Below are 26,588 nucleotides of genomic sequence, written 5' to 3' on the forward strand. Positions count from 1 at the left end.
TATTTTGTTTATTTTTACGAATGCTTTGTTATCAGTGAATAAAATTGTCTTGTTCAGTAGTAAATTCTTATACCCAGCGAATAAAACAGTATTAGTAAAATTGCCTTATTCTAGTTAATGAACTATTCCTAACTGCTTTCAGTTCAGGATTTTTTTACTGAAGCAAGTACATTTTATTATTTTAAACAAAAATTTAACTTAATAGAAATAAATTGGCTAAACTAAATTGATGAACATTTATTCCTTTAGTTCCGAAGGCACCTTTTTATTAGTGTGTTACAACATAATATGTTTACAAGAATAATTTTTTTTAATACCAAAAATGTTTGCACAGAAGCATATAATTCTTACAACGAACGTCCAAACACTTATACTTGCCGTGGAAAAGTATATTTTTACGTCATTTAAATCATACATTTAATGTTTTCATTAAAATTAAGAGGGAGTATACAGAAAAAAAATAAACATAACACAGCGAGAGAATCAAAAGACAGCAATTTTTGTGAAACTTTTTGTATGTTATTTCCGAAAACCGTTTTATGAGTTCATTTGGTTTGGCTATGCGCTTGGCATGTTTAGAAGACCGCCAAAAATTTGATATGCTTAAGTAAAAATATTATTTAATTTGAATATTAAAATGAGTATTCGAAGAGTTTTGTTTATCATTTTCGCAAATCGGAACGTAGGACGAGTAAGTCAAGATATTCAAACAAAGGAATTTGGGGGCGCTTCTGAGAATCCCCACTACGTCGAAAACAGTCGTATACGATATCCAAATCTCCTCGGAAAAGCGCCGTCACTATTGAGAAGTTGTACCACGCCAAGTTACTACAAAAAAGTATCGCATGAGTGCAATTATTAGGTGCCCTTCTCGATACATTTAGAAGGACACCAATAAGAGCCCCTTCAAACAATCAGACAAAGTTCATTTTAAGATAGTTGTAAAAGAATCAATGTGGTCAAGTAAAACACGATTGTTTAGATGTTTTTTAATTTTATTAAACATTTATAAATTCTCATAAATATAACATTTATACGACTATCACATCACATTTAACATATTTTTATGCATTAATAAAAGATTGATGTTGAGTTACAAGTTGCATGTTGTAGCGTCTATCAGCCAGTGCCTTTATTCCCAATTGAGGCAGCGTGTCTGGAAAAATATTTGAAAAACTATCACTTTATTCCATTTGGAAAGTCAAAAATTGTTCACCAATATACCTTTCACAATTTTAAGCGAAATAACTATGTTTTTAGCACTTCACTATCATTTTTATTTAAATAAATTATAAGAAGCTAGTTGTGCTTGGTTTTTCACAAAATATAAAATGGCTCTTGTAGCAATAGCGATGGCAAAATACTTTCATGCGAATAGTGATGGAAAAATACTATCACAGTTGGCGATTGTTGCAGTGTCACTTACGAGTCTGTGGTAGCGATGAGGATGAAATGCAACTTTGAAATGCTGTCAGGGAAGCAGTGAAAAATTATAAAAACAAAGTTTAGTTCCTCTTTATTAATAAGTAGTCCAAGAGGAGTTCACGAATACTTTCAAATATAAAAGTGGGCATTAAGTTCGAGGTTTGCCGCTAAAATTATTTTTTATTTTATGCTTAGTACTAAGTTCGTTTCTGCGAAAAACGAATATCTTCATCTATAGGTAAGTACCATGTTCGCTTTTCGCGTTGAAATTTTCGTGGTTACTTTATTAAAACAGTTCAATATAAAGCAGATAAATTAACTCAATTGATGCGCTGTCTTTTGTTTCTCTAGATTTCGACAAGACTTTACAGGAATAAGTTTGTTTTCATTTATAATTTTGATTATTTGAGGAAAAGTAATCGCGAAAATAAACTCGAAAACCGAACATAGTACCCACCTTATCTCCGTAAATAGGGTCTCAAACGCAGGGATGTTAACTTATTTATGCGAAAAAATTTGCCTGCCTATTTTTTCGTGCGAAAAATCCAGGGTTGTTTAAATATGTATTTAAAAATACTACAAAATCCCTAGAATTTTGGTATTGACTTTCAGTGCGATAATTTTGATTGACAAATATTTGCAATACCGTTAATGTTTAGTTTAGTTTGCCGCACATTGAAACTGTTTCAGAAATTTTTGAGTGACGATGAATTTCAATTTGAAGATACATTCGAGAAACTATTGGAATTTTACTGCTGAGTGTAATGTCTGTTTTTTGTTGAGAACGCGACTTTCTCAACATAAATATTCCCTAATTGTTTGAAAAACAGTTGAATTTTAGCATTTTCCAAACGGTTGGGTTTGTTGCGATTGTATTGAAGATATTGACTACTCATTTAATTGTAACGAGTACTCAAAAAAATTGTCAGTAACGATACTTGTAATCAAATACTTTCCCAACACTAATATGTGACATTAACCACGTAGCGAATCTAACAGGGAAAATAGCCTTACGAGACATAGGATAAATGCGAATCTAACAGGGAGAGTAGCCTTACGAGACTTAGGATAAATGTGAATCTACCAGGAAGAATAGCCTTAAGTGACACATGCAAGAGCCTTTAGTATAATTTTGATAAGAAAGCACTATAAACCCTAATTTGCGTGCTGAAGAAGAGGAACTGCATGGTGGTAATCCGCATACTAAAACGATAATGTAAACAATGTTGGTAATGAACAATGCAAAGTAGTAGCATTCAAGAAAAGTCATTCCCATAACAGAAGAACCATCAGAGGAAGAAGACAGCAAGACTCGTTCTTAGATTCAACAAAAATTTATAGAAAAAACAGGTACGCAAAGAACACCCGGACACCTACCACGAAGATTAAACATATGGTAGCCATTTCCATTATTATATTATTGTGTAAGTATATTTATAGGTATGTGCAACATTTGTTTGCTGGGACTATATTAGAACCTGTTCTTTTTTAGACGTAGCATAAGTAGGGAAGTGGAACCAACGAAAAATGGCCCAAGCCCGTTATGATTCACACAAGTACTCTAGGCTAAATAACCAGGATGTCGCACCCATACGTTCACACGACGAAGACGGACACGAAGAAGTTTTATTAAACAACGAGAGTAGCAGAATAAGATTTAGTCCTGAAAGTGATGAGGACGTAATTGAAAGCGATAATGTATATTTGCATCACACTGTGTCAACGGCACCATCTCCTAATGTTGCTACCTTAAAAGATCGCCTTAACGACTCCCGTTTAATGCAGATGGCTATTTGCTCCTTAGCGACAATACTACTTTATTTATTTTTATCAATTTGTCTAACTTTCTACCAAAAAGGTATGTATTAGTTTAGTGCTGCATGGCCTTCTAAGAGGGTGGTCGCACAAAGACTTAGCCTACAAAAACAAATATGGTGATTTATCTTTCAACGTGTCTAATTCGATGCACGTGAACCGGCGATGCGCCAACTTTTTAACTCGTGTGGGAAATATATTTTCTCAAGATATGCGCGGCTCCTCACTGGGCTCGCTTTACTTTCCAGTCAGTCAGTGTGGGTAACAACTAGTGAATACTAGAAAAAGGTTGTCGTCGCATTCCTCGATCGATTGGACAGTCTTCACATTCATCGGTCTCTAGCGTGTACTTATGAATCCATATTTCCTCGAACGCCACGACAAAGAAACTCGCTCTTAAATAATTTCAAAAACTGCTGTGAAATATTTTTACGTGCTGGATAAGATCGCGATCTTTTTAAACGCTCACAGTGGCAGCTATTACACTCTTTGTTTTGTTTGCGCGACGTGCGAAAAAGAATCGAATCACCAACGACGTGTTTTTTTTTTTTTCATTTCCCCTCAATAAAGTAAATAAATAACAGGCGGTAAAAACAAAATAAAACCCATTCCAAGTTGTTCTTTAAACTTGCCTTGCCTCTCTGTATAAAGTTGGATTGTGAAGACCTTTTTCTTTTCGCGTATTAGCAAATCAAGTTCCATTGGAAAGTAAAGTGAAATTCATGTAAAAATTTATGTTTATTCCAGCTCTCATCAAGGAACTGAAATTTCCTTTAAGTATTGTATTGTATCACTTGGTTATAAAACTTGCAATGGCTAGCTGTGTCCGCGCCATCTATAAATGCATTGTAGGCAAGTCGAGAATTCAATTGGATTGGCGTGTTTCAATTAGAAAAATGGCACCAACTGGTGTAGCAAGTGGTATTGATATTGGATTTTCTAATTGGGGATTGGAGTTGGTACCTATATCGTTATACACAATGACAAAGTCATCGACAATTGTATTTATATTGATATTCGCTATCTTATTGGGTCTAGAAAAAAAGGCAAGAGAAATAAATTGTGCGCATAAATTAATATTTTAAAGATAATCCAATTTTTTTCAGAGTTGGTCATTGGTTTTTATTGTATCCCTTATAGCACTAGGTCTATTTATGTTCACTTACAAATCTACACAGTTCCATACACTAGGATTTATATTCATTCTAGTGGCATCACTAAGCGGCGGTGTACGATGGAGTTTAGCACAATTTCTAATGCAAAAGTCTAAATTAGGTCTTCATAATCCCATAGATATGATCTATCATATGCAACCATGGATGATTATGGCGATTTTACCTTTTGTTATGGTATTTGAAGGTATGTGGGTATTCTAAAAACTCTGATGAATTAAATTAGATTGATTATTTCTAGGCAAGTTATTTCTCGAGGTTCTGGACAAATTAGAGGTGTATCCTACAAATGATATATACATGATAATACTAAAAGTTACATTCGGAGCGGTGATGGCATTTTGTATGGAAATTAGCGAGTTCATGGTGTTAGCTAAAACGTCCAGTTTGACACTGTCTATTGCTGGAATTTTTAAGGTAACCTTTTTTGTATACTTAACCTATTGTGACAAATTCGTTTATTTAACATTTTATAAACGGATAAAATGCACGTACAAACGTTTATATTTTAATTATATTTACCTTGGTTCGAATTGATTTGCATATTTCAAAATGTGAAAAAACACTTAAAATATAAGTCGTGTTGATAGTTAAAGGATGATGCTGAACAATTAATTTAAAAGACAAATAAATTAAATTAAATAATCTAAATATAATAAAAGCAAAATGTAAAAATATATATAAAATTTAAATTAAGAACTCTGTGAAGAAAACAATAAAGTTATAACACGTTCACTTCTTTCCCCGATACAGAGTTTTTGTAGCGTACATAACAATTCTTCTTCTAGTTAATTTTATTTTCATAATTGTCAGAGTGATATCGATAATAATGAATTGTAATCGAAAACAGTAAGGAGGAAAATGAATAAAATGTCATTACTGCACTTGCAGATTGACGATCGAGTACGTCACGTGTTTTAACCTAACATTTGGCGACGAGTTAAAAGGAAATTAATTAGTATTGAACCCGATTTTCTTATACTAAACTTTATTTTGTAAAATGCCAACAGAAGGAGTAACCAAAATACAAGTATCTGGATTTACTTTTGAACCGTTTGATGCTGGTATTACAACATGGCAAAGGTGGGTACGGCGATTCGAGACTGCGCTGGATATATTTGAGTGCGAAAGTGCCAAAAAGAAAATGTTTCTGCTGCATTATATGGGAGCCGGCACGTATGATATGCTTTGTGATAAGCTTGCGCCTGTTACGCCGGAGGAATCCACATATGAACGAATAGTCAACCTTCTCAGTGAACACTTTAATCCTAAACCAAACGTCATTCTTGAAAATTATCGTTTCAATTTATGTCGACAAAAGGAGAATGAAACTTGTGCAGAGTATTTGATTAACTTAAGGAGGTTAGCGGCCAATTGTGACTTTGGTGAATATTTAAATACTGCTTTAAGAAACCAATTTGTTTTTGGTTTGAAAAATTCTCGGATTCAAAGTCGTTTACTTGAGAAGGCAGACCTAACCTTGCAATCAGCAATTAATACAGCCAGTATTTTTGAAGCGGCAGAAAGGGGTGGAATGGAATTACATCAAGGGGCCAGCAACGAACAAGTGGTGGATATGATCGTCGATAAGAGAAAGGCGAAAAAGGCTCATGAAGGGAGGGGCGGTAAGGCATGTTTTAGATGTGGTAGTGAGAAGCATCTGGCAAACCAATGCAACCACAAAGAAACTGTTTGCTATGCTTGTAAGAAGAAGGGACACCTTCGGAGAATGTGCCTCAAAACATCGCGCCAGCTGAACCTAATATCGGATGAAGAGTGCGAGCCAGAAGGGACATTGGTGGAGGAAATGTTTCCGATATACGAGGGCCACGTAAAAACGATTCAAAATGAAGAGATCATAAAGAATCGGGAGAAAATATTTCATAAATGTAATGTAAATGGAATTGACATTAAGTTTGAAATAGATACGGGTGCACCAGTGTCCATTATAAGTCTTGATGAAGCAAAGAAATATTTCGGAAAAGAAAAAGTTTATGATACGGACACATCGTTATACAGCTATTGTAATACACCGTTGGACTGTGTTGGGTATATCCAAGTAATGGTAGTGGGCTCAAAAGATGTTTCAGCAGCTAAGCTTTACATAGTTAAATCACAAAGAAATCCACTGCTGGGTCGTGAGTGGCTACGCACAGTACCATTGGATTGGGCAGATATATTGAAAGGCAAAATACAAAGTGGAAAAGCATTTGTAAATAATATGTGCATATCGGAATTAAATTCAAAAGTTAAAGATCTGATTAAGAAATTTTCTAAAGTATTTTCATCGACAATGGGTAGAATTACAGGTTATCAGGCCAGACTGCCTTTGACCCCTGGAGCAGTCCCGAAGATTTTCAAGCCCAGGAAAGTTCCATTTTCTTTGATGCAACAAGTGGAAGACGAATTGGAGAGGTTAGTGCAGGAAGGGCTGTTGAAGCCAGTAAGTGCAAGCGACTGGGCTACACCCATTGTGGTAGTACCAAAAAAAGACACACAAGTGAGGTTATGTGGAGACTATAAAATAACCATAAACCCTGTGCTGAAGGTGGATGAATACCCGCTTCCATCGGTAGATGAACTTTTTAGCTGTATGGCGGGTGGAGATAAATTTACAAAATTGGATTTATCCAAAGCCTATTTGCAACTCAAAATTCATCCTGAAGACCGCCATGTTTTAACGCTCACTACGCATAAAGGGTTGTTCCAGCCAACACGCCTTATGTTTGGGGTAGCCAGTGCCCCGGCCAAGTGGCAGCAATTTATGGAGCAGAAATTGAGTGGCATTCCGGGGGTTGCTGTATTTTTGGACGATATCCGTATAACAGCAAATAACGATATTGAGCATATAGCGAGATTAGAACAAGTATTGCAGAGATTAAATGAATCAAATATGCGAATCAATTTGACTAAATGCGAATGGATGCAAGACAAAATCGAGTACTGTGGATATGTGGTGAGTAAACATGGAATAAGTAAAACAAGAGATAAGATGGAGGCTATATCACGTATGAAAAGACCTTCCAATAAGGAGGAAGCTAGAGCTATAGTCGGTCTAATAAATTATTATGGTAGATTTGTTAAAAATCTGAGCTCTATTCTCTATCCTATAAATAAACTACAGCAAAATGTACCTTTTCAATGGAGTAGAGAATGTGAAAAGGCATTTGCTCAGATAAAACATATAATGAGATCAAATACTGTATTAGCATTTTACGATTCAAAGCTACCATTGATTTTGGCCGTAGATGCCAGTCCATACGGAGTGGGTGCAGTTTTAAGTCATTCATATCCAGACGGGTCTGAAAGACCCATTCAGTTTGATTCACAAACATTGACTAAAACTCAGCAAAAATATAGCCAGATAGATAAGGAAGCCTACGCTATCGTATTTGGTATTCGAAAATTTCACCAATACTTATATGGTAGAAAATTTACTTTGGTTACGGACAACAAGCCATTAGCGCAAATATTTTCTCCTAGTAAGGGGCTGCCAATACTAACAGCGAGTAGAATGCAGCACTACGCTATTTTCTTATCGTCGTTTAATTACGATATTCAAATAAAAAAATCAAAGGAAAACCTGAATGCGGATGCGTTGTCTCGATTGCCCATGGATAGCAAAAATACAATGGTAGAAGAAGTAGACGTAATTGAGATGGACACCATACAGAGTTTGCCAGTTACAATGGATGAATTAAAAACAGAAACGGAGAACGATTCAAGTGTTCGTATTTTATTGCAAAGCCTAAGGCATGGCCGTGATTGCGAGCCGAAGCACAGGTTTAATGTACCACAGGTCGAGTTCGCTTTGCAACAAGGTTGCCTTATGAGAGGAATTCGGGTTTACATTCCCAAAAAACTACATCATCGTGTTTTGGATGAACTTCATTCTGGACATCGGCGCGTCCGAATCCTCCAAAATCGGCTCCAGTCCAACCATGGCCATGTACTAAGTATCCTTTTGAACGAGTTCATGTAGATTATGCGGGACCGGTGTTGGGGCGATACTTATTTATTCTGGTGGACTCATTCAGCAAATGGCCTGAAGTCCAGGTTACGTCGAAGATAACATCAGATTCAACTATTAAAATTTGCAGAGATATATTTTCAAGAATGGGGATACCGAGAGTATTGGTGAGTCACCATGGCACTCAATTTAAATCTAAAGAATTCCAAAACTTCCTTAAAATTAATGGAATACGTCACAAAATGGGAGCCCCATATCACCCCGCTACAAACGGTTTGGCGGAACGTTTTGTACAAACCATTAAAAGTAAATTGAAAGCAGTTAAATGCGTAGCGTCCGAATTAGAGAAAGAAATTGCAAAGGTGTTATTGGCATATCGTCGAGCTGTGCACCCTACAACGGGCAGATCACCTGCAATGCTTATGTTTGGAAGGCAAATTCACTCTCGGCTGGATTTAATTGTTCCGAAATACGATATAAGCCCAAATCGGCCTGATCCAAAAAGAAAATTTACTGAGGGTGAAAAAGTGATGGTTCGAGATTACCTAAGTGATGATAAATGGAGGTCTGGTGTGGTTACCCAAAAGATTGGAGAAGTGCATTACGATGTTGAACTGGATGATCATCGTGTTTGGAGGAGACACATTGACCAGATGTGTCAGAAAGAAACACTTGACGATAAGTTTGAGCTTGAGGAAGAGAATAAAGATTCTAATATATTACCTTTATTGAGCTCTACAGATATGTGTGCAGCAGGTGCAACCGAGAGGACCAACGAACAGATATCTCAAAATATTATCCCCGAAGTTCCAAGTGTGGGAGACGAATCGCAGTCACTGCGTCGCTCAGCAAGACAGACTAGAGCTCCAAAACGTTTGAATTTATAAATTGAATTAATTAATTAATTGATTTGTGGGCATATACAGTTTATTATGGGGGGAAAATATGTCAGAGTGATATCGATAATAATGAATTGTAATCGAAAACAGTAAGGAGGAAAATGAATAAAATGTCATTACTGCACTTGCAGATTGACGATCGAGTACGTCACGTGTTTTAACCTAACAATAATTATATAAAATTCGAAAATTGGCTAAACGTCCTAGAACCCAATTGAGGTAAAGCTGACATTAAACAACTAGGGACTTCATAAATATAGAAATACAAAGAGTGGTAAAATACCATAAAACAACTATAAAAAAATCTTCACGTGAGGGAATAATCTATATAATCCTAATATCTCTGTACTGAAATTCGTAAAGCAAGATGTTATAGCATTTTTGTATTCCTATTGTGTACCCTCAAACCCTTATATTATTATTTTATTTTATAATTATAGTGTAGGATTATGAATTACAGTGTATCCTTTTATACGTCACACCATTTGTCATAAATAATAGTCATCTCAAATTAGACCCCAAACAAGATTATTTTATATCGATAAATTACTAAAAGTTCAGGTTTTTTTTTTCAAATGAAAAAGAAAAATACTGTGATTAACATTATTCCCTCCCTCAACCTCATTTGCAGGATATTTTCCAATTGGCTCTAGCGGTCGTATATAATGGCGACCAACTCACTCTAATAAATTGCTTGGGGTTGATTGTATGCCTTGCTGGAATTTGTTGCCATATTGTACACAAATATTCATCGTTGACGAAAAACGAAGAACAGAATTCATCTGGTGATGATGACTCCTTTGATCTTCATTACAATGAGGCCACAATAATGGGATCTTCGACACAACAAATGGACGATTCGACAAATTTTGCTTTTAATACAACAAAAAAACATTCCTCGCTTACAGTTCCCTTGTTGGAAGAAACTGATAGTGATGATGCGGATGGCGATGGATCTCTAAATAAGGAAAACTCATCTGATGTCATATTTGATATATTAAAAAGACGCGATATGCAGCGATGAGAGATTCTACTATAATCATAGTATCAACCGACTGTACACTATGTATAATTGTGAATACTAACACTAACAACTTATCTGAGCACTGTCTGTAAAGAAAAACATTCCTGTGATTTATAATATTTTAATTTTGTTGGCTCATAAAATATGTTCCTTTTCTTTTTTCTAAACGTCTCATATACAAGAGATTAATCCCTATATGCAAAAAAATGAAAGTAACGGTAAAATTAAATTGCATATATATTTTTACATTTTTATAAATGCAAAAAAAAAACATAACATACCTTAATTTTTGGAGAACTTTAGTATTTTTTTTTCCCCTAATAATTCAGTTTTGCCGACGAAGTTTTTTTTCAATTTTGCAAAGTTCATATTTTGATATTCAAATTTCCAACTATTAATACTATTATTGTTATTATTTTTCGATAGACATTTTTATAGCAAATACAATGTAAATGTACATATTTAATAAACATGATTAATACAATTAGTATTTGAACTTTGAAATTTGTTAGTAGACAGAGCAGAAAAATGTGCTATGACAGCAAAAGGTGAACGGGTTTAATGTTTTGTAAAATAGCAAACTTAGCAATATTTAAAATTTCCCTAAATCCACATTAGCTGAAACGACAATTTTTCTCTCTAAGTCATAACAGCAACCAAAATATTTGCTTATTGCATTTAGCAGTTTTTAAGAATATTAGGAGAATGTATTATACATTATTGGCCATGTTGGTTCCGTATTACAAATATTTTTAATAAATGAAATGAATATACAAAAAACTATTTTTGATTCTTAAATATTTCTTACAATTTACAATTTCGCTAGACCAAACTATAACAGCTAACTAAATTTTCCCATATGATTAAGCTAACAGACCTAAGGTTGTTTTCCGCAAAAAGACTTATTTATTGCATTGTTCCCAACGTTTCGACAAACTATAACAGATAAACTACATTAAAAACCGGATGAAACTACATTAAAAACTGTTACAAGAACAACAACAATAACAAAACTACATTCAAAACTGTTACAAGAACAACAACAATAACAGTTGACGCCGACTGCTGCTTTATTACAAAGTTTTTTTTTGAGTGTCTATTCTAAAAATTTTTATTTTCTCATTACGGATATGGGATATTTTCCAGAAACAACACTTGTTTCACTACACTGACATTTGGATACATTGGGTACATTATTTTGTTTTTGTTGTTGTTGTTGTTTTTTTTTTTAATTTATAACACGAAATGTACTAAAATGTAATTTCCGATACTATAGTTATAAAAGCTTTTCTTTTAGAGATTTGCGAATTAATTATCGCATTTTAATTTCAATGTATACCCAATGTTCTTTAAATATCTTCTATCAAGAAAATATACCTACCACTATATATGTAATCTTATATGTACATATTTTTAATATGCGGCCATAGCCATAATTAAGGGCTTCAGTAATTTTAAATTTAACTATGTATGTATTTTCTACCCACCTGTATGCGATGTGAATATACCAATAAAAACGTAACATATATTATATATTCACCTAATTATTATTTTCAACACAGACATGGAGATTTATATTATGAGTAGGGAACCACCGTGGTGCAATGGTTAGCATGCCCGCCTTGCATACACAAGGTCGTGGGTTCGATTCCTGCTTCGACCGAACACCAAAAAGTTTTTCAGCGGTGGATTATCCCACCTCAGTAATGCTAATGACATTTCTGAGGATTTCAAAGCTTATCTAAGTGGTTTCACTGCAATGTGGAACGCCGTTCGGACTCGGCTATAAAAAGGAGGTCCCTTGTCATTGAGCTTAACATGGAATGGGGCAGCATTCAGTAATAAGAGAGAAGTTCACCTGATACATCGGACTGCCACCTAACCTAACCTATATTTCCTTGATATTGGTCGCTTATGACTTCTCGCCGATTCGATTTTTTTCTTTTTTTTCTTTCTTGTAAGACAGTTTTGGAATCTAATCATCCTATAATTATTAACCATGCCTTTCTCCTCCCTAGTAAACTACTGAAACACGCTTTTTGGTGCAGCCAACAGCTCCTGCTCGATTTTTTTTAAATCTTCTGAATCGTAGCAAAACGATTTCCTTTCGAAGACGATTTCACTTTTAGGAAGTCCGCGGGTGGAAATGAACCTTTTTCATTTTATTTAGAAGCTCATGAATGCGACGTTGTTTTTAGCAATCCGCACCTTTCATGACTAAAACATCAGTAAAAATCGCTTGATGGGCTAAACTCCTAGGAGTGTAGTGTCACTCCGATATACAAACTGATTATACTCGTATGTATCGTTATAGCAAATCTATGTTATACTTTTAGATATAGAATGTTCCTTTAATAGTGTCCAATATGTACATATTTGAAAAGAGATTTTGAATGGAATACATTCTATGTATTCCTTTTATTAACAAAATAATTTAAAAATTAGATTACAATTCAATTATATGTAATTTTTGGAAACATAAGTTTTACTGAAACATAAACAATTACTTCAAGTTCTAAAAAAAAGATACAACATAAAATACCACATATAAAATTCGATGTGGAATGAAATTGATTAAATGGTCAGTTTTTATAACTCATTCTTTCTGAAATCCTCTTGAAAATATATATGTAAGCAAAACTAAATCACCAAATTAGAATTACAAAGAATTGAATTGCCTTGCAAGCTCACATCATTAGAACAAGCGTCGTCTCTTTGGTTGTAGCGGATATTCTGAATAGTAATTAGGTGTCTCATTTTCGGCATCAGGATATATTTCAGAATTTGTGTCATCATCATCTGTATCAGATCTCGTAGACTTTTTATCGGATTCCGATATAATGCCAGAATCTGGGCTGTCACAGACAATGTTTACGAGATTGGAAGATCCATTAATTATAGGTGTACTTGGTGTTTGCAAATCCTGTAAATATTCATTTTTACAGTGCACACGGTAAATAGCTAAAATGGCTTCAACAAATGGAGATATTATATCCGATGTGTATGTGGTTAATTCAATAAGAAAAGGTGTCCAGGTGGGAAAAATTCCATGCATTTGCCGTGATGCAGCTAAGCATGATGCGGCAATGATCGAAGGGCGAGCATTAGCGAATTTCAAGTCTACAGAAAATATATAAGAGAATGTTTAAAATAATATTTTCGATTTTATATGAATAATCTTTATAAATATATATATATATATATATATATATATACAGTGATACCTCTGAAAGGTGGACACCCATGGTCGCCTAAATTTTATCCACATTTGAGAGGTTCATTTTAATGTTAATATAGCAAACGAACTCAAACAACTGTCCACTTTTTGGAGGTTTCAGGTTTTCAGAGTGTCCAAGTTTGAGAGGTAAACAAATATTTGGTAAGAAAAACGTTTATTAGAAAAAACTGACGAAAGAACAATTTGATCATAACGCATAACGGAACCCATTATGTTATTTTCCAACGCAATAGATATCTATTAAGTTTTGGTAATAAGCAAAATAGAAAAACCGTAATCGGAAAGAATAGGTATTAGAGCTGTTGGAGGTATTGGAGAAAGCATTAGGTAAGTTAGCATTTGTTTGTTTCACCAAACAAATTAAACTACTTGTAAACTGCACTTGCTGTACTCTGTCCATAAATTTAAGGAACTGAAACGATGAACTCTTAAAATGTTACCCAATGGTTTACGGCATGTTATTTTCGCAATACACAACTGATTCACCTTCATGTGAAAACCTAGAGAGTCCCCTTGCGTAGCATAATTACATGTTACAAGTAGTGACGCATTAACAGATATACAGAAAACATTTATGCAGTTTTACATAAAAAAAACTAAACTCGGCTAATAACAATAAAAGCGAACTATTGCTCTCAAGAGACGATTTAATGATATTTGAACTGGTTTTCTTTAACAGCAACACTTCTGTAATTTAGTTATTGTAGACTTGCTGATAATATCTGATGTTTGTTAAAATGACAGTTGTTCCAAACGTGGGCATTTCATCGTTTAAATTATAAAAGAAAAATTGTTTGAAGTCAAGACAACACACTAAATACTACACTTATATATTTCATCATGGGTATTAGCAAAATTAAATATTTTCATTCGTTCCAAATAGCATCATTCCATGTTGTGGTGTTCTTGTGGAAATTTTGTAGTTTCTTACATTGACATTAAAAGAGAATTAAAATAGTCAGAAGTACGTGGATATAATTAAGCGCTATTTTCATTCAGTACATAAATTTGTTAGCCAATATTTTTCTTATAAGTGTATGCGTAGAAGTCCTGTTACGTTAAAGTTCAATTAAAAATCATCAAACCATACTAAGCGGTGACATCTACATAGTATAATGATAAAAAGTTTTACTCACAGTTGAGAGAGACGTCTATTAATACAAAATATGTTTTGCTGATCGTATTCACCATATCCTCATATGTGCCATATGGACATGGTGCCCAAATAATCGGATGTAAGGATGCACATTCTTGTCCTTGTGGTTCCGAATACTTAGGTAGCTGCTGGTTATAGTGGTGGTACTGGTTAAGGGTCATTTCGTTATACCAATGATTACAGAATACATGAAAGTCTTGCAATGTTATAAATCTATTTGCGAAATATTCCGCAAATGTAGCCGCAGTAGGTCGAATGATGTTAAAATCTAAAGCGCTCAGCACTTTCACCTCAATACTTTTTAACTCTTGAAGACTGTAACATTTATCCATCAACTTATTGAGGTCGCCAAATTTTGGCATATCCACATCGGCTTCTTCTATTTTTGCAGCAAGTATGAGGCACGTCATCGCCGTGAGCTTCAGCTTTTCCGAACGCACATTGGAATTGTCCATAAAACAATCAAGTAAGTAAATGCCTAAAAAGTTATTGCTAGTTAGTTAGTGGGTTACTCTATTGTATACTTGCCTAAATGCAATGTAGTTCTCGCCAGTTTATGTTTTTCAGACGCAACTTTCATCAATTGTATTAACGATGGGCGACACCCAATATGTAGAGACCGAAACCAAACTGTACGGCGCTTCAATTCTGCTTCCTTTAAGGAGATGAAAATATCATCCGAATATTCGCATATTGAGTGATATTTGCTAACTGTCTGCTGAAAGGAAAGCGATATTTTTATTTTAATATATTATAAGATCGAATATATCGAACAATCGACAGCGTTTGAAATATTTATAACAATAAAGGACTAACAGGTTCTAAAAAGTTACTCATTATCATCACTAATCCACACTAAAATGTAAATAAAACACAACCAGATTTGGCTTACCTCGGGCTTATTATTGATCTGAAATGCTGCGCCCAAGGTGTCTTGTGCGCGAATAATAGGTATTGTCGGTGAGCTAAACGAGTTATGGTTCTCATGATCCGGATATTGGACAGCATCCTTACGTGGCAACATTTTTCTTTTCTTGTGATTGAAATAAATCTACTGCTTTTTCATATTTTCAACTAATTACATATTAGTTTTAGTTGTTGGTGTTATTATAAGGCATCTAACGGTTCTTTTCGATAAAATTTTCGAAAATCGATAAACTTGCACAAAAAACACCAAGGGCGCGCCGCCGATTTAACCAACTCCGCTTATGACAGCTCATTTCAACTTATGCGCTTTAAGGGCACCTTATACGGTCGGATAAACCCTGCGACACAACACGTTGCGGCGACAAATCTGCTAGTATAAGGTCATGTTCGCGTGTTGCGGGGACGTGTTGGCATAAAATCAAAACAACTTTGATTTTTTCCGGTTGGGAGGCACAAATCTTCACGTGTAAGGGGATGTTCGCCAGACATTAGCAAAAACAAATTTATTATCATATTTAAAACAAGCATTTCTGTAATGAAATTAATGAAAGATCGCTACTTCAGCTTGGAATTTTTATTGTTTTTTTTTTCCATTTTTACTAAAAAATGGCTTTACACCTAACTTTTCGTCCATCTTCATTGTTTGTGTTTATGCTTCTTCTTATTTCTTCATGTTGTTATCATAATTGTACGTGCAGTGTGAGGGTAAAACTTGAACGAACACACAACAAATAGACGAACCTCTGTCGTAGTGTTTATCCGACCGTCTAAGGTCCGCTTTACAGATTATCAGTTATTCCGGACGGAATGTCGGTGTAAAGATTCTTATGCGCTTTACAGACTATCAGTTATTCCGGACGACAGTGCTCGTGTCGAACATATCCCATATATTGTGCACATTATAAATTAAATCCGAAGGCATATTCGATACTGCTGCATATTTATGGGATCGATAACACATTTACCGATTATTTAGTCATCGCCGACAAGTCGTATCCATCCGACACACTGTAGAATTCTTTACAAACACCGATATTCCGTCCGGAATAACTGTTAGTCTGTAAAGCACATTACAGTGTTTCGCATCGATACGACGTGTCGGCGATGACTAAATAATCGGTTAATGTGTTATTTATACTCACCTCGATTAATTAAATTTATTTATACTCACCACGATTTACGTCAAGGCATATTAATTAAAGGTAAAGTCACGAGCAAACGTGTGTAAACCCCATGATATTTAGAAAGTCAAACAAAATGGCAGGTCACTTAAGTTGACATTTTGTGTATGTGTAGTGTTGTTGTATTGTAATATTTATGTACACAAAGAATGTAAACAAACCTACTAAACGTAAACAAAGCCTTTGACAAGATGAATGTCGATATTAGTCACCTGATTGCATGACTTTACCTCTTTAATATGCCTTGGATTTACGTAAAATGTTTACCAAGTTTCAGTTTGGACTGGACTATTTATTCTCTGTTCTTTAGTTTTTTGTCACTGACACTGGGTTATTTACTAGTAATTTGTACATTTTTTTCCTACTACTTGAATTATTTTCGTGTATTAGATTTGGGAAACCGGTTGTGATGCAAGGCATATTAATTAAAGGTAAAGTCACGAGCAAACGTGTGTAAACCCCATGATATTTAGAAAGTCAAACAAAATGGCAGGTCACTTAAGTTGACATTTTGTGTATGTGTAGTGTTGTTGTATTGTAATATTTATGTACACAAAGAATGTAAACAAACCTACTAAACGTAAACAAAGCCTTTGACAAGATGAATGTCGATATTAGTCACCTGATTGCATGACTTTACCTCTTTAATATGCCTTGGATTTACGTAAAATGTTTACCAAGTTTCAGTTTGGACTGGACTATTTATTCTCTGTTCTTTAGTTTTTTGTCACTGACACTGGGTTATTTACTAGTAATTTGTACATTTTTTTCCTACTACTTGAATTATTTTCGTGTATTAGATTTGGGAAACCGGTTGTGATGCAAGGCATATTAATTAAAGGTAAAGTCACGAGCAAACGTGTGTACACCCCATGATATTGAGAAAGTCAAACTAAAAAGGCAGGTCACTTAAGTTGACATTTTGTGTATGTGTAGTGTTGTTGTATTGTAATATATATGTACACAAAGAATGTAAATAAACCTACTAAACGTAAACAAAGCCTGTGACAAGATGAATGTCGATATTAGTCACCTGATTCCATGACTTTACCTCTTTAATATGCCTTGGTTGTGATGTTTAGTTGTAAGGATCTTACATTTTAAGTCGTTTTACTCTGAAGCCTATGGTAATAATTTGTTACTGTGTAATACACTATGTGGGCCTCTAGGCCTTTGTATTATATTGAATGAATGAATAAATAAATAAAATAGAACCTCGGGCGAAGATTTGTTTCCGATAAGACAAAAATCGATTAATACGTAATCGATCACATAATTTAAAGATTCTACCTTATTATTGTACCATGCCTTCTAAAGCTATGACATTTGCTCTCTAAATAAAAGGAAGTATTGTATTGAATTGCATTTGGGGATAGCTGTTGAAGTACACAAAACACGTATTCGAATTTAATAACCACTCTCAACATGCAATCCAAAAGTTCCACGAAACTTAATGTAAATATACGTACATTACTGGCAAATTGTGATGAGTTAGTGAAAGATGAATCCAACTATTGGCGTTTGAAGAAATTTATAAAATCTTTAGACACTATGATTGACGAGCTTAACTGTATGGATGAGTAAGTATTCGTGTCTCAATTTTTATTACTTCTATCGGTCCATTTTAACACCCATTTGTTTTAATGCAGTGCTCACGGCATCGATAAAATTCCGGAATACAAAGAAAGACTTCAGCGGCTCAAAAGTTTAACGAACTACATTGATAGTCCTCCTCAGGCCAGTCGAACCAAAAGACTCAGAGAAGCAGCGGAGACTAGCGATTCGATTTTAAAAGAAATGAACCAATTGAATCAATCAAAACAATACGTTGAACTACGGAGGGAACTATTACAAGAAGATACGCTGAGAAGGAGGAGGCCTATGGAGGACAGTAGCGGAGACCAAAGTGAAGCCGTTAAATATATTCGAGATAATCAGGAGAAAATCACCGAACATATGTTGTCGTTGACGAGAAATCTTAGGGAGCAGACAGAGACAGCTAACAAAATAATCAAGAAGGACACTGAGATGATGTCTCGGTCCTCTGGTATGACCGACCGTAATATAAGTGCCTTAAATAAGGAAACTGAAAAGTTGGAAGATCATTCGCGCAATGCGTGGAAATGTTGGATGTGGTTAATGATAATTTTTGTGATAGTCACTTTTATAGCAATGGTATTATTTATGAAAATAGTAAAAAAGAAAAAATATTAATATAACAAAAACTTTCTATTTTTTCAAATTTGTTTTCCTGGAGATTTTAACATCCAGGTTCGTATTAGCTTACGTCTATTTGAAGCCACGAGTTTATATGTATAACCCCCATTTTCATCGAAATATTAATATTATAAACTTTCTATTTTTTCAAATAGTGTTTCCTGGAAATTTTAACATCGAGGTTTATATTAGTTTGCGTCTATTTTGCGCTACGAGTTTGTAAGAATGAAGCATCGATAGTGCAATGTTAACTTACTTAATCTTAAACCGTACAACGGATATGAATGTAATCTTATATTTATACTCACACGTCAAGAGAGTACTATATATATGCGTGTTTCAATAGCATAAACATAAAACATTTAAAAAATCATTGATTAAAATTTCGCTGATGATTTATAATGTCCTCATCTCGGGATTTTCGAGACGGGATTAATCCCGTGATTTTTTATTTTGAATCCCGGGATTTTTCGGGATCCCGAAAAATAATTCAGATTTGTTAAATTTGTGGCTTTTTATCATTATTTATTAATAAATTGGAGTCTTCATTCAGTGCAAACGGCCCTTAGATTTCATACCCGACAAATTGAGTTAATAAACATTTATGGTACACCTCGACTAAGAACTTATTATACATGAGGTATATCATAAAAAGCACAATGTCATCAAAAATTAAGTAAACGATAAGGTTCTCCTTTGAACAACGAGTTCATGTAAAATGGAATTCGTGCCACATAAAATAAAAAGCAATGATAAATGTCAGTCGACAATATGACAAGATCGCGTACATTGATATTTTAAAGAAGTTACTTAAAACGATGGAAAAAAAGGATTATCGCTACAAAATATACATAATCTAATCATAATCCTTAAAATGTTTTGCTGGTAAGATAGCGATATGAAATTCTTTTTTAATTTATTTGTTCTTTTCTTCATATTGTTGAGTTGGTCTAATGCTCGTTAAGTATGATTGCAATTTGAAATTGCTTTTTTAATTTATACTTATGTTCTTTTGTTAATAACATTGAATTAAACTTATCAATTTTTTTGGCCCTATAGATTATTATTACTTAAAATATTTAAATAATCCTGAAAATTGCGGGATCACAAAAAATCCCGGGAAATCCCCGGATCCCGGGATTATACATTTTGAAATCCCAAATCCCGGGATTTATAAAAATCAATCCCGAATGACAGCAAACAGAATGTTTGCTGATGACATGTAGGAGCTTGTAAGTATATTACAGTGCAAAAATATACCAAAAACTACTGGTTCTTAAATACGCTTTGGGGGAAATTTTATAACCTAAAAATATTATAAAAATAAATTAAAAACACAGACCTCGAGCTCGTTTTTATCAATAATTCATCAATTGGAAATAACCGAAAAATTTTATAATTTGTTGTTCGTTAGACCCTTTGCCTAACAATTTGAAGAGGCTCTCATTGGCTTCGTTCTAAATTTTTCTAAAAAGGCATCTAATAATTGCACTCATGCGATGCTTAATATAGTAACTTGGCGTGGTAAAACTTCTCAATAGTGACGAGTTCTTCATATCAAATACGACTGTTGACGTGGTGGTGACGGGGAAGTGCCGTCAAATTCAATTGCAATGGTATGTACGATTTACGATTACTTTATTTTCGCTTCTGTTACTTTTATTAAAATATAGATGAAAACTAACATATTTATTTATTTCAAAAATTTTCCGTAATACACAGCCTATAAGGCCAATTAATTTATATTACTTATAACAAATCCTGATTAATTATTATTATATTTATAAAGTCAAGTACTCAAATTATTCTATATACATTTATAATATTATTCCTGCAGTATTAAAGTGGCTCCCCAGCCATAAACAAAAATAAAAAAATATATAATCATCAAAATCAGCCCATAACATGGTAAAAAATTGTACAGTTGTGGACTGAATTTGCCTCTTCCGGTGAGACGTATGATGGGTTTTGCGTTCCTAATGACTCAGGTGAACTACTGCCTTGAATTGGTATCATGCATTCAACACTATAATAGACACAGGATCAGGCTCATCGTCAATAGAATAGTGCGTTTTGTATACGGACTTCGTAGGTTTGATCATGTCAGTGACTATGTTAAGGAATTCCTTGGATGTAATTTTGAACAATATGTTTCATTGCGTAAATTGACTTTTTTCTATAAGGCTATTCAGAGATCGTTACCCGCGGATTACTTTCGAAATTTATTTTCTCCCACTCTGTTAGGAACCCACAGATTAACATACCTCAGATTTCCTGTTCTACATTCGAGAGATCGGACATAGTGTCCGTTGCTAGAATTTGGAATTCTCTCCCGATAACACTCAGGTGCTTCAACTTTACTGTTTACCAATTTAAGCAATTCTTGTTACAGAGTTTTCTAAATGAATGATTTATAGAAGAATAAATTATTTAATAAAGATGTCTGCCATTGCCAATGGTAGTTATCCTTATTTTCTGGAATAAGTATTGGTGGATATTATTTGAACCTTTAGCCATATTTTTATTTTTATTTTTTATTTCTTAGTTTTATATTTATTATTTGCTTTATTTTCGCTTATTTCGTTTGCACTTATACATTCTACACTTTTTCTAAAAATTCATTCATATTGTTATTTAATTAAATGGTAAATTTATTTTAGATTTTATATAATTAATTAGTTATAGAGGCAATGCGCTATTATTGGCCTTTCTGGCTTATTGTCTTGTCGTAAATAAATAAAATAAAAAAATAAAAATAAAAAATTTAAATACAAGTACTGAATTATATAATATAATCATTTTTAACGCATTTGATATGAAGAACTCATAACTCTAAATACACATTTGCAAGTCCTTTGGCTGGGGAGCCATTTTTCAACGCTTAGTAGGAGATATCTACTATATCTTAATATATATTTAACATTTAGTATACTTACTATTTATAAATATTTTTTATTATTATTTCTATTTACTACACCATTGTCTTAAAGATTTTATCTATTTTTATATATATATATATATACCAATGTTGAAGTTTATAATATTTTTTTTGGATTCCAACGCGAAAAACCAACATTATATTATGCGCTTTACAGACTATAAGTTATTCCGGACGACAGTGCTCGCGTCGAACATACCCCAAATATTGTGCACACTATAAGTTAAGTCCGAAGGCATAATCGATACTGCTGCATGTTTATGGGATCGATAACACATTTACCGATTATTTAGTCATCGCCGACAAGTCGTATCGATCCCACACAACATAAGATTCTTCACAAACACCGACATTCCGTCCGGAATAACTGATAGTCTGTAATGCGCTTTACAGACTATCAGTTATTCCGGACGGAATGTCGGTGTTTGTAAGGAATCTTGCAGTGTGTCGGATCGATGCGACTTGTCGGCGATGACTAAATAATCGGTAAATGTGTTATCGATCCCATAAACATGCAGCAGTATCGATTATGCCTTCGGACTTAACTTATATTGTGCACATCATATGGGATATGTTCGACACGAGCACTGTCGTCCGGAATAACTGATAATCTGTAAAGCGCATAAAGCGCATTAATGTGCACGGCGCTTATGACAAGATTAGAGCTGTTTTCTTTTAGCACTGGATACCCTAAAGGCCGGTATGCACCTCTAGCGAAATTTTCGGTAGCAAAAATTTATTTAAGTCTACAACAAAAAAACAGGGCTGTGTACACAAATTTTAAACCAGCTAATCGCTTTTAAAAATTGTTAATATATGTTCCAAATATTCCTAAAATAAATTGTTTATTATTTACAGACCTTTTAAAACTTTTACGCACACAATGATTGTAATAAATTAAATGTTTGCTGCCAAAATATGCATTTGACAACCCTGTTATTTTCATTAGAGGTGCGTACCAGCTTACGAAATTGAGCGCTACCGAAAATTTCGTTAGCATAAATAGCAATACATTTCTTATGGGAATGAAATTTTCGGTAGCAAAAATTTATTTAAGTCTACAACAAAAAAACAGGGCTGTGTACACAAATTTTAAACCAGCTAATCGCTATTAAAAATTGTGAATATATGTTCCAAATATTCCTCAAATAAATTGTTTATTATTTACAGACCTTTTAAAACTTTTACGCACACAATGATTGAAATAAATCAAATGTTTGCTGCCAAAATATGCTTTTGACAACCCTGTTATTTTCATTAGAGGTGCGTACCAGCTTACGAAATTGAACGCTACCGAAAATTTCGTTGGCATAAATAGCAATGCATTTCTTATGGGAATGAAATTTTTCGCTAGAGGTGCATACCGGCCTTAAGCCGTGAAGGACTAAAAGAAAACAGAGTACTCGTTTATCCAGGACATCTCCAAAAATATGCAACACTGTCATCAGCTGTTTAAAAACAATCACAGAATAGAAGTGAAATCTTGAATTTTTACGGCCTTATTCATAAAAAATCATTAACGCGCACTCTAAACCAGTGATAGCTATCACGCTCTTTTTATTCTATAAGCCTTATATAAAAATGGGTATTCATTAATCATTAATAACACTATTATAGTTATCATGCATTTTTAGTGATCAGGTGGCAACACATGTCGTTACAACTTGTCATTTTCATCGTAGTGATGAAGATCGAATTATAACCGGTTGATCTTAATAAAAATAAAGTCTCAACATTTTAATGATTTTGTGGCGAAACATAATTTTCCAGGCTAAATTAATTTATACAGAATGCATTACTCACAATATACAATCATTTTATAATTAGTCAATATGTTAGTATCAATATTAGTATTAATCGAACCGGATTGTATTCGAATATAAAGTCTATTGTTATTAAAAACACATCACTAATCTAATGGAATTCATCTATTTAATTTCTCGAGCTAATTTTCGACGCATTTTTCATTAAAGTAACAAAAGGAAGTTTAAGATGACGTTAAATTTACATAATATTAGTAGGAATGCATTTTGTACGTCTATTTCTGCAGTTCTCTATTTGGATTAGTATTTTGAAAAATGGTATAAAAATAAGGTTTTTATAAGAAAAGATCGCCCATTTTATACGCATTGGCATATAATGATATACAAAATAGCATAAAACAGCGATACATTAATAGGTATTGCCCAAAAAAGTATTTTGCAATTTTATCGAAGAGTTAAAGAAGGGTACATCCTACAATAAATTTTTACAATTTACCAAAGACTTGTTAAAGGTTTGGTAAGCTATTAATCGTTTATGAATGCTATTTTTCACGAAATAATTTATCAATCGTTCATAAACGTCAATTAACTTTTTATGAATACGCCCTGCCAGCATTTCAAAGTTCCATTTCATCCTCATCTCTACCACAGACTCGTATGTGACACTGCAACAATCGCCAACTGTGATAGTATTTTGCCAGCACTATTCGCATGAAAGTATTTTGCCATCACTATTGTTACAAGAGCCATTTTATATTTTGTGAAACGCCAAGCACAACTAGCTTCTTATAATTTATTTAAATAAAAACGATAATGAAGTGCCGAAAACATAGTTATTTCGCTTAAAATTGTGAAAGGTATATTGGTGAACAATTTTTGACTTTCCAAATGGAATAAAGTGATAGTTTTTCAAATATTTTTCCAGACAGTCTGCCTCCATTGGGAATAAAAGCACTGGCTGATAGACGCTACAACATGTAACTTGCAACTTGAAACTCAACTTCAATTTATTATTAGTGCATTAAAATATGTTAAATGTGATGTGATAGTCCTATAAATGTTACATTTATGAGAATTTATAAATGTTTAATAAAATTAATAAACATCTAAACAATCGTGTTTTACTTGACCACAATGATTCTTTTACAACTATCTTAAAATGCACTTTCTCTGATTGTTTGAAGGGGCTCTTATTGGCGTATTCTAAATGTATCCAGAAGGGCACCTAATAATTGCACTCATGCGATGCTTTTTTGTAGTAACTTGGCGTGGTACAACTTCTCAATAGTGACGGCGCTTTTCCGAGGAGTTTTGGATATCGTATACGACAGTTTTCGACGTAGTGGGGATTCTCAAAAGCGCCCTCAAATTCAAAAAATGTTGGCAGGGCGGCTGTTAATGTATGAAATGCTCCAATTAGTAATAAATATTTACTGCTGCGATTATTTATGGCACTGTACCACTTTGAATTTCATGTTTTCCGATAAATTAGTCACAATAAATTGCTGTTGTGAATCGATGAAGCGTCATTTTATCAAAATGCAATCTGGCAACATCGGCGCGACTTGCACTGATGAGATGTTCTGGATAGAACACCAGTGCAAAGATGTTCTGGATAGTCCATACAAATGTTTCATCCAGTGCTAAAAGAAAACAGCCCTATTGTTACAGATAAAGCGAAGACACGAACCACGTGGTATACGTAAAACCCCATTATTCTACTGTCAAATTGACAGTGACAGAAACTACAGCCAACTTCGCTGTGAATTTGACAGTTTGTACGGTACATCTCTTTCTTTTCCGGTCGCCAAAATGGTAAGACTTGTAGTGAAGAAATTTTGTGAAAATAAATTGTAAACAATCTGAAATGGATCAGAACGAAAATGATTAAGAAATGTGAAATGTAACTGCTCGATTGCAAGTGGAAATTTATTGATTAAAATTTATTTTACCTAATTTTAGGGTATTGATATTAGCCATAAATACGATCGTAAGGTTCGCAGAACTGAACCCAAATCCCAAGATGTTTACTTACGTTTATTGGTCAAGGTGAGTAATTGTAACACTACGTGTGTGTTGCAAAAAGGAAAATCCGACAGAGAGTAGAAAAGTCGGTTTCCATATCCTATGTATATTTTAAACTAATGCTTTGTTTTGGTTTCAGTTGTACCGTTTCCTCCAACGCCGGACAAACAAGAAGTTTAACCGTATCGTGTTAAAACGTTTGTTTATGAGCAAAACCAATAGGCCACCCATGTCTTTGCAGCGTGTCGCTCGTTTTTTCAAGGCAGCCAAACAACCAGAATCGACTGTCGTTACCGTGGGAACCATTACTGATGATGTTCGTCTGTTGACAGTCCCTAAAATGACAGTTTGCGCATTGCATGTAACACAAACTGCCCGTGAACGTATTTTAAAAGCTGGTGGTCAAGTTATTACTTTCGATCAATTGGCTCTCAAGTCGCCCACTGGCAAAAACTGCTTGTTGCTACAAGGAAAACGTACAGCTCGTACTGCCTGCAAACACTTTGGAAAGGCACCAGGTGTACCCCACTCCCACACACGTCCATATGTCCGCTCCAAGGGCCGTAAATTTGAACGTGCTCGTGGTCGTCGTTCCAGCTGTGGCTACAAGAAGTAAACAATTGAAGCATTGAGATAAGGGATTCTCTTTGTTTAAGTTATGCTTTAAGTTAACCCATATGACCAATGTGACGTTTTCAAGATGCTATTAATAAAGCGGGAATAAAATGTTTTGCCCGTAAATCATCATCGGGAAAATAGTGAAAAACAAACAAAATGGAATTAATTTTTTATTTAAAAAATATGAACGTATGTATATGTGGTTTTAAATTTCAATTTC

At 34.0% G+C, this 26,588-nt stretch overlaps 4 protein-coding genes and 1 long non-coding RNA gene across 7 annotated transcripts; 4 read left to right on the top strand and 1 right to left on the bottom strand.

The window, feature by feature from the left end:
- Positions 1–2,387: 2,387 nt before the first annotated feature.
- On the top strand, positions 2,388–11,838 carry LOC142232910 (solute carrier family 35 member C2). Of its 2 annotated transcripts, XM_075303620.1 has the most exons (6): positions 2,388–2,849; positions 2,918–3,283; positions 3,988–4,286; positions 4,347–4,599; positions 4,654–4,829; positions 9,913–11,838. In XM_075303620.1, the coding sequence occupies exons 2-6, from the start codon at positions 2,953–2,955 to the stop codon at positions 10,303–10,305; spliced, it is 1,452 nt and encodes a 483-aa protein (XP_075159735.1). In that variant the 5' UTR covers positions 2,388–2,849; positions 2,918–2,952; the 3' UTR covers positions 10,306–11,838. The 2 variants fall into 2 exon arrangements, with proteins under 2 accessions (XP_075159735.1, XP_075159734.1); XM_075303619.1 differs by lacking the exons at positions 2,388–2,849; positions 2,918–3,283; positions 3,988–4,286; positions 4,347–4,599; positions 4,654–4,829 and adding an exon at positions 5,287–7,368.
- Positions 11,839–12,692: 854 nt separating this feature from the next.
- On the bottom strand, positions 12,693–15,876 carry CycJ (Cyclin J). 2 transcript variants are annotated; one of them, XM_075306006.1, is made up of 4 exons: positions 15,592–15,876; positions 15,228–15,417; positions 14,680–15,177; positions 12,693–13,425 (listed from the first exon to the last, which is right to left on the bottom strand). In XM_075306006.1, exons 1-4 carry the CDS (start codon positions 15,721–15,723, stop codon positions 13,001–13,003), a joined length of 1,245 nt encoding a protein of 414 aa, XP_075162121.1. In that variant the 5' UTR covers positions 15,724–15,876; the 3' UTR covers positions 12,693–13,000. The 2 variants fall into 2 exon arrangements, with proteins under 2 accessions (XP_075162121.1, XP_075162122.1); XM_075306007.1 differs by having other exon boundaries at positions 15,228–15,414; positions 15,592–15,874.
- A 2,257-nt stretch (positions 15,877–18,133) lies between these two features.
- Positions 18,134–19,032, top strand: Use1 (Vesicle transport protein Use1). The gene is made up of 2 exons (XM_075306516.1): positions 18,134–18,387; positions 18,457–19,032. The coding sequence occupies exons 1-2, from the start codon at positions 18,233–18,235 to the stop codon at positions 19,019–19,021; spliced, it is 720 nt and encodes a 239-aa protein (XP_075162631.1). The 5' UTR covers positions 18,134–18,232; the 3' UTR covers positions 19,022–19,032.
- Positions 19,033–24,354: 5,322 nt separating this feature from the next.
- On the top strand, positions 24,355–24,839 carry LOC142233137 (uncharacterized). The gene is made up of 2 exons (XR_012721332.1): positions 24,355–24,582; positions 24,651–24,839. It is a non-coding gene; the product is annotated as an uncharacterized LOC142233137 (long non-coding RNA).
- Positions 24,840–25,385: 546 nt separating this feature from the next.
- RpL18 (ribosomal protein L18) lies at positions 25,386–26,525 on the top strand. The gene is made up of 3 exons (XM_075303935.1): positions 25,386–25,540; positions 25,688–25,774; positions 25,890–26,525. The coding sequence occupies exons 1-3, from the start codon at positions 25,538–25,540 to the stop codon at positions 26,364–26,366; spliced, it is 567 nt and encodes a 188-aa protein (XP_075160050.1). The 5' UTR covers positions 25,386–25,537; the 3' UTR covers positions 26,367–26,525.
- Positions 26,526–26,588: the final 63 nt, after the last annotated feature.

Source organism: Haematobia irritans, chromosome 4, assembly GCF_050003625.1.
Source record: "Haematobia irritans isolate KBUSLIRL chromosome 4, ASM5000362v1, whole genome shotgun sequence".
NCBI classification, from domain to species: domain Eukaryota; kingdom Metazoa; phylum Arthropoda; class Insecta; order Diptera; family Muscidae; genus Haematobia; species Haematobia irritans.